The following is an 11116-nucleotide window of genomic DNA, read 5'->3' on the forward strand; positions in this document are numbered from 1 at the left end:
CAAAGGAATTTAGGTTATCAAGGTATGACATATGAAAGGTTCATTATGACTCTCTTAGGGTCAAAGGATCATAAGATAACAAAAATATGAAAACAGGGTATAAGTACTTAGAACAAAGGGTTACTTGGAACAGGGTATAACCAGAATCACCTCCACCGAATTAAACAAGTAAGTCGAACTCAAAATTCTCTTTAAAACCGAAAATTTCATTCGGGTTTTTCTATCATTCGGGTTTTTCTAAGAAAAATAACATGCAACAACATTTATAATAATTGATTACTTCACCTCGAACTACACACCAAATTCGAATCATTCTTAAGAAATTAAACTCTAAAACTTTGGAAAATCCATAAACATACATATGCATGCTTTCGAATCGAAAGGAAATCAAGCTAAACACATAATTCGACCTATAGCATCAACATTCAAAATGAATTTTCACTCTAAATAAACATGCACTAACTAATTTAGCTTAAATATATAATATAGGGCTCAGACAAGCATCATGGTCCACCGCCGGCTCGCCGGAGCTCATCACCGGTGGCGGCAAGGTCTCGGAGATGCCCCACTTGGGGTTTTCTTCCACGAAACCTCACTGATTCACTTAAGAAACCTCATAAACATGTTTAACATCCATAATCAACCACAAAACCACCCATCCCATCTCTAATTTGGAAAAATCGAATGGAACTCGAAAGAGGGTTTCGAGAATCATAAGAAACACATATGCAAGTACATATAGTTGTAGAAGAAGAAAAACCAAGCACAGCCACGGCTTTAGATCAGAAAAAGGGTGAGACATGAGTTAGAATGAGAGGGAGAGAGAGAGGGAGAGAGAGAGAGAGAGAGAGGAGAGAGAAAACGGGAGAGAAGGAGGAGGAAAACGTTTTGCTATAAAATGATCGTCATCTATGTAACTAAAATCATTTATTGGAAGGGGAGGGAGTCATATAAACAGCTAGGGGTAGTTGTTGGAAGAAAGGATCTCCCTCAAAATCACACAACTCAAAATATTTAGGAGAAGAGGTATTTTATATAAACTATATACCTTGAAAATGACTTGATCACAAATGATTTGGTACAAGGCTATATATACGACTCCATGGAAAAATCTAGACACTTACTTAATTGCTAGAGTTCAAAACACTCTTGTTTAAATGCTAGATTTTAAAGGACACACTACTAGAATAATCTGTGGATAGTTCTAGAGATTAGACTCATACAGACAAAATCAAGAAAAATATAGAATAATCCAAACACTTCTATTATTTCAAGTAAAAATTATATTTTATTTTTAACACCCTTCCTTAATTTTGACTAACCCAAGCAGGCTCCGATATTTGTTGAAGACGTCACTCTTGAGAGGCTTTGTAAAGATGTCAAAGATTTGATCTTTGAGCTTGGGACTTCACATAGTTGACCTCCACTTCATTTCTTGCAATGCACTCTCGAATAATGATATTTTGTGTCAATAGGCTTGCTCCGTTCATGCAACACCGGATTTTTCGCCAAAGCTATAGCAGACTTATTATCAACCAATATTTCAGTAGACTCATTTTCTGGCATGTTGAGCTTCCCCAAAAATTTCCTTAACCTTATAGCTTGACAAACACAAGAGCATGCCGCCACATATTCCGCTTCAAAAGTAGATAAAGTAAAATGTGTTGTTTTTTTTAAACTCTATGAAAAAGATGTGTCACTCATAAAGAACACATATTCGGGGGTACTCTTTTGCTCATCAATGTCACTGCCCCAATCACTATCACAGTATCTAACAAATTTGAACTAATTAGAACGATGATAAAATAACCCATAATCCATCGTACCTTTAAGATAACAAAGAATTCTCTTACCCGCCTTCAAGTGTGGTGTTGTTGAAGTCTCCATGTAGCGACTAACAAGTCCAACACTATAAAGTATGTCGGGCTTCGTGCATGTCAAGTATCTCAAACTTCCCATAAGACTTTTGAAGTAAGGTGATCCGCCTTCTCACCTTCTTCATGTGAAATCCTTAAGTTTGAAAGTATTTGTCAAGTCTACTATTCCACGCCCTTGGCGCTTATTTCAATCCGTATAGGGTCTTATTTAACTAATACTTTTCCTTGTACTTTCACGATGTATCCCAATGGTTGCTCCACATACACAGTTTCTTCAAAAACACCATTCAAAAAGGTAGATTTTACATCCATTATGAATTTTCCATCTATTTTTTACCGCTAACGAGATTATTAGCCTTATAGTCTCCATTCCTGCAACCAGTGCCAATACTTCATCATAATCTACTCCATGTATTTGATTGTAACCTTTGGCTAACCATCTTACCTTGTATTTTTAAACCATGCTTTGAGCATTTTTCTTCACCTTATATACTCATTTCACACCAATAGCTTCTACCCTTTAGGAAAGGTTGTTAACTCCCATGTGTCATTCTTCTTGATAGACTCAATCTTCTCTTCCATTTCTTTCTTCCACCTTTCATCTTGCACGGCTTCTTTGAAGCTTGTTGGTTCAGATTTCACTAGAAGATAAAGTAGAATTAAGTCGGAAATGGCGGGAACCTCATACGTTTCATCATAAATTTCTTGAAGACTTCTATAGTTACTTGACGGTGTCTCATCACTATCACTTGAAGAAGATGAAGGAGTGGTTTCTCCATCACTACTTGTTGCTCATGGTGATGTGGAAGGAGTGATATGTTGCCATAATTTTCTTCAATATCTTCTTCATCAACAAATGGGAAAAAATTATAATCTTCTTGTGCATTGCTCCAATCCCATGAGTTTCTTGATCAAACACAACATCTATACTAATAAAAAAAATCCATTGAAGGGGTTGTAAAGTTTGTACCCCTTTGCTCTTGCATTATAGCCAACAAAGACATACTTCTCACTTTTTCATCCAACTTTGTTCGTAGCTCATCATCGATATGTGCATAAGTTATGCTTCCAAAAAGTCATAAGTGAGTAAAAGATGGTCTTTTCCTTTCCATGTTTGTTGTAGAGTCATGTCTTCGACACCTCTTGTTGGACATCAATATTACAAGAAAATGGCACAATCTACCGCTTCGGCCCAAAATTCCTATGGCATAGTTTTTGCTCTTTAGCATGCTTCGAGCCATATTAAGACAACTTCTATTTTTTCTTTCCGAGACTCCGTTTCATTGAGGTGATCTTGGCATCGTTATGGGTCTTCTTATTCCATGATCTTCACAGATTTTCAAGAACTCATTTGAATTGAATTCGCCTCCTGCGATCCTAATGAATTACTTTTCTTTGACATTCGCTCTCCTTTTCAACTTGGGTTTTGAATTTTTTATAGTATCCAAAAACTTGAGACTTCTCTTTGAGAAAGTACACCCATATCTTGCGGCTAAAATCATCAATAAATAATAAGAAATAACAGTTTTTGCTATAAAAATGTAGGATTAAAAGGCCCACATACATCCGAGTGAATAAGTTCAATTGAATCATTTGCTCTTGTCATAGATTCATTTAGAAAACTCCTTCTTGATTACTTTCCGTATAGACATCATTCACAAATTTGATTTGGATGATTGATGTGCGACAAACCATTCACTATATGCTTCTTAGATAGTGAATTTAATCCTTCAAAATTTAAGTGCCCAACCCTAAGATGCCAAAGACAAGAAGAATCTCCAACATAAGGCTTTAAACATTTTGGACCATCATTTTCAATTTTGAGGATAAACATACGATTCTTGGTCATAGGCACCTTAGCAATTAAATTATCACAAGAGTCTCTCAAGTTAAGAAATCCATCTTTCAAAGCATAATGTGAATTTAACAGGGAAACCTGGCTCCCTGATAATAAAAATCCTTGGATAATTTCTTACCATCCCGGTCTCTTGCATCAGAAAACTTTCTAGTCAAATGGAGGCGGGTACGAAAGAGTGGGATATTGATATGTTAGATGACCTAGTTTATCCTCGCGATTCTCATCTTTTTCAAGAAACTCTTTTATCTGTTAATCAAGAGGTTGATCAAGAGGAGTGCTACGGGAGAATATCTTGTTACTAACTCTGACATAAGTCTCGAATAACAAAACCAGCAAAATATCAATTTAACACATATGTTCTCCATTAAAAATCTCCGAGAGAGATTGCCCAAATTAGCATGTACGGGTTACAAAAGCATCTCAAAGTATGAGCTGAATGAAGGGAAGAGTGTCTCATTAATAACTCTGACATTAGTCTCTGAGTTACAAAACCAGCAAAACATAATGTAGCACATATGTTTCATAAAACAACTCCAATAGAAATTGCCAAGATCAGAATGTATGCTTCGTAAATCACCCCAAAGCACTAATTGAATAAAGGGAAGAATACCTCTCTTCCAACTTCAACATTATTCTCAAGAAACAAAATGAACAAAATATTAATTGTGACCCAAGCAAAAAGAGTAGCTTATAACTACAACTTTTGTCTTCAAAATTTACCCCACAAAACGTTTCACTATAAAATGATCATCATCTATGTAATTACCAGAACATCATAAAATCATTGATCAGAAGGGGAAGAGAAGGGGGAGGAGGTCATATACGAAGCTAAGTAGTCGGACAACTAATGCATATTCAAAATAACTTCCATTTTCAAAATGGTCTTCGGCAAGCAACAAAAGGCAGGAATCATTACTCAATCTGACTGTGGGAAGTACCAGAAGGAGTTCCAGTGTCTTTTTCCGAAGTCTTCCTTATCCTTTGACCATTATCAGGAGGGGGGCTGTGCATGCAAAAAGACTGAATTAAACTGACTGAATACGATAAAATGTTATCGTTAATGAGACTGAGAGAACTCAAAAAGGGGAAGACAATGTAAGAATGCTAATGAAATACTCTCTGGATATCGTTGAAAATCAAAGCACAACGCTTCTTAAGAAGTTGAATTACCCGAGGAATAAGGTCATCATAAACTCTCCATTTTCATCTTCAGTTTGACACTCTGTATTCTGACTTAAGGATGCTTGTCTTTTGGGAGACAATTTCCTTGGCACTTCATGCTCATTCCTTGGCACTTCACGTTCAAGGTAGCCTGACTCTGGGAACGCATTTAAGGGGAAAAAACTTTGAAGCCACTCAATCTGTAATCATATTAAAAATATGAAACCAATATATCAAACAAAAATGAAAGTGTTACAGTATTATTTAGAAACTACGTATATGGGACAGAACATAAAACGAATTCTTCTAAAGGATAATTGATTTACCTTTCTGCGCAAGGTAGCATTTTCCATTATGAACTCCTGTTCCTGGTAGTGAGGGAAGTGAAAAAATTAGTTATAACATTCTTTCGATATAATAATACATGTTGTGGTCTTTCATTAGTCGTAAACACCACATCAGTCATGTAATTTTTCTTTTCTCTTTCTTGCAGTCTAGCATCATGCTTCTTGTACATATTGATCGCTATACTTGCAGGACACTTTTTTTTGGCTAAATAAATTGCAAGATACTATATTGTTTACTTAATCTGCGAATTTGACTTGCAAATAAAAACACAAATCTACATGGGACATCACCTATGTACATTACTAGAATTATCAGAGTCATATTTACATCCAATTATTCTTAAGGTTGAATACATTCACGTAATTTCTTCATCAAACAATTTGAAGCTAGTCATAACTGTATAGAAGATCAAAACTGTAACTTTGTACCTTTTTCCTAGATAGGTCCAGTTCCTCCATCAGTAGTTGCTCCTGAAATAATTTAACATTATGTTAAGATAGCCATTTTTCTGCATAAAACAATTCACTTTATAGATATATTAAGTTACAGGGAGATGCGTAAATAAACCTTCTTGTCCTTGACAGATAATAACCCTTCATTCAATTGCTGCTCCAACTCTTGCAATTCTTTCAAGCCCAAGCCAGTAAGGTCCTTCCCCAATAACTGCCTATAGAAAATGAAAAACATGATAGCAATAAGTATCTTCTTCCAAAAACATCTGTTTGACGACTTGGCAGGTATAAGGAAACTTACATATTTTTTAGCTGGAGATCTGCAATGTCCTGTTTCAGACATTCCACTTCTAAAACATCCTTACCCTGAAATGTAGTACATTACATGAAGGCAAATAAAGAAATTAAAACAAGAATAAATGTTCAACTACAATGAGCATCATGTATGTTGATTTATAGAAATGTTCAACTACAACAATGAGCATATCATGCTAGTGACTATTTTGTGGAATAAGATGATCAATAAGGAAATTACGCAATTAAGAGTACTATAATATTCCTTGTAAGAGTCCCATCATTGTTAAAAATGACACTCATTTTTAATAAAGACCAGTACCTTATGCTCGATTGCAGAATTTTTCGATTCTACAGATTTGTTGAATCGTGCAAGTGTATGCTCCATACTGCAATAGTGAAGAAATGATAAGTATACTAACAAAATGTTTTACACTAACCAACAAAAGAACTTATTGTACACAGGATTATCCAAAAAACAAACATGGATATATGCTTATATTGTCTCTCACAGATAATATTCAAGAACTATACTAAGCATCTACCATCCACCCGTGTTCTCCGGTGAGAAATGGTCCTCCATCAATGTAGGGTTCAAGAAGAGATCATTTTGGTTGATTATAAGCCCCAACTGCCTAACAAGTTTTGATATGTTACTAGTATTAGGTCACTTTGATCTCCAAACAAGATATCTTTAGTGAAAAGGCTTCGTTATAAAGCAGAAGTACTCTCCTATCAATCAAACATTCATTCAGACATCTTCTCATGTTTAATTAATTACTTTGAACCGTCAAAACTTGACCCTAGACTTTAAAAATTGTTCAAATATATCGGATTTGACTCTCATTGACACAGAGCCACGCAGCAACACATTGTTCATATCATATATGACTCTCATTGATACAGAGCAACGCAGCAACACATAGTTCATATCGGATTATAGAATGCCATCATATTTAACAACAAGATTTCATCAATTTAGGCAGAAATACAGATATATTAATTAAAACCGACAAGCATATATACTAAATTAAAACCCCTTATAAACCAAGATTAGCAGCCACAGTAATCTTATAATTATATTACACCTAAGGCAATAAAATTAAAGATAACATGTCAAAATAAACATATTCAGCAGCAAATTATAACAGAAGTAAATCAAAATAAAAAGAGTGAGGGAGAGATCAAGAAACAGAGAGAGACAGAAAATAGAGAGAGAGATAACAGAGAGAGGGAGAGATCAAGAAAATAAAGAGGGAGGGAGATAGAGAGAGAGAGAGAGAGAGAGAGAAGAAAGAGAGAGGTGAGAGGGATAGAGGTGAAAGGAAGAGAGAGAGAGAGGGGGGGTCAGAGAGAGAGAAAGTAGACCTTGAACTAGCAAACTCAAAAAGCTTCCCAGTGCTTGAGAACACAATAATTGCGATCTCAGCATCACATAAAACAGAAAGCTCATGAGCTTTCTTCATTAAACCAGCCCTTCTCTTCTTAAAAGTGGACTGCCTGCTGTTGGCATTTTCAATCTTCGCTATTTCAAGCTTTGCCCGACCCATCTCTCCTTGTCTTTATTTACTGTAATTCACAAAAAATTATGTGTCAATATCTGAATCTCTCAAACTATATATAAGGTTCTTATTCTGGAGTTATTCTAAAAAAGGAGAAAAATATGGAATATGAAATACAAAAAGGGGAAATTAGAGCTAATAAGACAAATTTGCATGGGGCAATAGATTTTATATGATACACAATCTCCTCTTTTAAGACACCTTTAGTAATTTTCTTTGTATCAAGTGTGTCCCTTTTTCTATTTATTTCCTTTTCATGATAAAAAAATAATAATAAAATTATTTGAGTATCTTTTTTGTATTTTTGTAGCAAATAATAAATAATCTTAATAAAATCTTTTTAGATATAACATTATCTTTTTTGAATATTAGATACCTCAAATTTAATTCAAATATACAGATATTTGATTCTCTTCTTTTTCAATTGAAATGGTTGAGATTTCTCAAAGAGATAAACCTCTTTTAGTATGAGTGATTATCAAACCGCACAAACCGCAAAAATCGTCTTCATCGTCACATTGTACCGTAAAATGCGGTTTTTAGTTTTTATGATGCAATTTGAATTTTTTGATAAACCACGCAATGTAATATTGTTTGCAGTTTGACATTTTTAACAATGTGGTTCAAATCGTACCTAGCTTAAATATTATTAATTTTACCGACATAATTTTTATTTTATATCAAGGACATAATAGTCTTAGCCTCTATATGAGTTAAATTTTTATTATACTTATATGTAATAACTATTTTTTTGAATATATAAATCGTACAAACCGCACCATACTGCACTACATTTTCATGGTATGATTAATGCGGTTTATGAGGTTACGCAGTGCGACAGCGGTTTGAAAATTTCATCTTGAGAAAAAAACTGCACTGCTCGCACGATGATCATTTCATTTTATTATCATTGGTTTGGTCTGAATTGAACATTTATTCATGGAATTTTTTTGAATGGGCTAGAATCAGGTTTTCTTTAAAAAAATCCTAGTCCACAAGTTGGTCCAAACATGAATTTATCCCTATTATTTATTTAAATTTTGAAAATTTTAAAGTTCAACGGTACAGTAATAATGAATTTTCTAAACAATATTTTTTTTCAATTTTTTTATAGGTTTATTTTAGCTATTCTAAATGTACAAGTTTTATCCTAACTTTATAAAAATTATAAGTTGATTGTAAAAAAAACCTATGACACCCTAACTCCTTACATTTTAGGAGAACTTGTAATTTATCATGATATAATAACCCTGGTTGAAGAGGGGGATTTTAGGAAATACACGATCGTAGTAAAGTTTAATTCTAACGCCTTGATATTTTAGAAAACATGTTAAATTAACAGATACATATAAGTTTTAATCTAAATGTTTCACTTACCGGTTTTAATACAAAAGAATCTCAATTTCTATGTCAATTCCTGAAATTTTATATATAACTACGACCGAGTGTTTTGCCCGAATACTACGGATAAAGCAAGTACTAGAAAATTTTATGATCAAATTTGATGCTACACCGATTAATATTTGTGATTTTATTCAAATATAGTAAATATAATTAAGTAAAAAAATTAGTTTTCCATACTAAATAAAAAATATCTATACAAGATATCATCTTTTACGAGATAAAGTTAGTAAAGATGATATTAAAGTAATGTATTACTCTTGAAATTAAACTATTCTTGACAAAATAATTCTTTTGAGAGAATTTTTATATTTATTTAATAATATTTTTTTAAGTTTTAGTTGCGGTAAAACAGGATAACTTTAATACTTCTAATTTTTTTTAAAAAAAATCACACTCGTAAAAAAGTATACACATACTACCCGGCCCACTAATGATCATACCTAGAAAATCTCAATAAATTTCTACTTAGGCCACGAATGTCATTACCCGGATTAATCCAGACCGTTTCATCTAAAAACCCTAAATATCTCTGACATTCATTACGAATTCCTCCCCAGCCCACGAATATCATAACCCGAATTAATCCTGACCGTTCCATCTAAAAACCCTAAGTATCTCGATCATTCATTATGATTTATATATTGTATATATAACATGTATGTGGGTGTTATCCCATTTCACATGTAGGTGTGTCTTTTTCTCTCTCGTTTTCTCTCGATTGATTAGGTATCCCAACGACGAGGATGATAAAAATCTCCGATATATGTCCGACACGAGCTCTAATCAAATAAAAATCGTCAAAGATAACTTGAGGTGTTTGTTCCATATTAAATTGATTTTAAGATATTGATCGAGTCATGTATATAGAATTTAGCAATAAGTTTATCGATCAAAAAATTGAGATACTTATCCAATGGTAAGTTTAAAGCCTACATTTATGTGCATTTTTTGTGTTAACATTTCCATTTTAAGGTTCTTAAAACCCGAATCGTGAGATATTATATTCTTTTCTATTTTGTTCGTGTTATGGTTAGTTAACCGAAAAATTGTATTCTATATATAGTCGGCATCTTGTATTTTATCTCCGATGAGTGTTAGTACCATTCAAAATGATTAAATCGTTTGATATCATTATTAAAGAGGAGATCTATTTACTAATTCTTCTATTGATATCTTTAATTATTGTATTAGTCTGATATTGGAAGCATTTATTTTGATTTTTAAGATATTACAAGAATTATATCAGTCGAGTGTGACGCAAAGGTAAATTAAACAATTTAAACTTAATTTTTGAGTAAAAAATGATGCCTAAAATGCTATATTTTATAGAAACACTATGCTCAATTAATTTTATGTCTGTATATATACGCATACATGCATATACATACATACATTTATATATTTAGAAATATATACATACATATATCTACACACCCTACTCACACCCACGATGTTCTAACTTGTTTAAATCCTGGTCATCTCATCAAAAATCCGAAATATCTTGGTCAATTATTTTTGTATATACAATATATATAGCTAACACAAAAGTATTATAACGTGGGTCTCTGATTATTTTTATCTTGGTTCCGGGTCTTTTTTCTTTCTCATTTTTTTTGACATATTAGATACTTCTACAATTAGGATGGTTAAAATTTTATATGAATGTCACTCACGAGCTTTAAGTTAATTGAAAATCATAAGTAATAAGTTGAGATTTTTGTTTTAGTTTAATTCAGTGTGATATTAGTGTGATTTTGCTCTTAATCGATGATGGGATGTTGATAGAGAATGATTAAATAATAATTCGATAATAAATCCAATTCGATGATAAGTTTGTTGATCCAAAAACTGAGATACTTATCCAATTATAGTTTCAATACTTGTTGAACTTAGGCTTTGTTAAAAGGCTTAGTGAGTCCACTTTATTTAATAAAAGTGAGTAAAATGATCTCATTATAGTATCATTATATGTTAATGATCTTTTGGTAACTGGCAGCAACATTAAACTTATACAAAAGTTCAAGGAAGATATGATGCAAGCATTTGAAATTTCAGATCTTAGAGAAATGTCTTACTTTCTTGGAATTGAAATCAAGCAAAATCAAGGTGAAATTTTTATATGTCAACAGAAGTATGCAAATGAGATCTTGAAAAAATTTC

The 11116-nt window shown here is 32.9% G+C and overlaps 1 protein-coding gene across 1 annotated transcript; it reads right to left on the reverse strand.

Annotated features, from left to right (window-relative positions):
* Positions 1 to 4451: 4451 nt before the first annotated feature.
* LOC141702314 (uncharacterized) lies at positions 4452 to 7554 on the reverse strand. The gene is made up of 8 exons (XM_074506009.1): positions 7359 to 7554; positions 6313 to 6379; positions 5998 to 6062; positions 5812 to 5911; positions 5673 to 5714; positions 5223 to 5264; positions 4906 to 5096; positions 4452 to 4738 (listed from the first exon to the last, which is right to left on the reverse strand). Exons 1-8 carry the CDS (start codon positions 7538 to 7540, stop codon positions 4648 to 4650), a joined length of 780 nt encoding a protein of 259 aa, XP_074362110.1. The 5' UTR covers positions 7541 to 7554; the 3' UTR covers positions 4452 to 4647.
* Positions 7555 to 11116: the final 3562 nt, after the last annotated feature.

The sequence above is a fragment of the Apium graveolens genome, unplaced genomic scaffold, assembly GCF_009905375.1.
Source record: "Apium graveolens cultivar Ventura unplaced genomic scaffold, ASM990537v1 ctg4869, whole genome shotgun sequence".
Taxonomy (NCBI): domain Eukaryota; kingdom Viridiplantae; phylum Streptophyta; class Magnoliopsida; order Apiales; family Apiaceae; genus Apium; species Apium graveolens.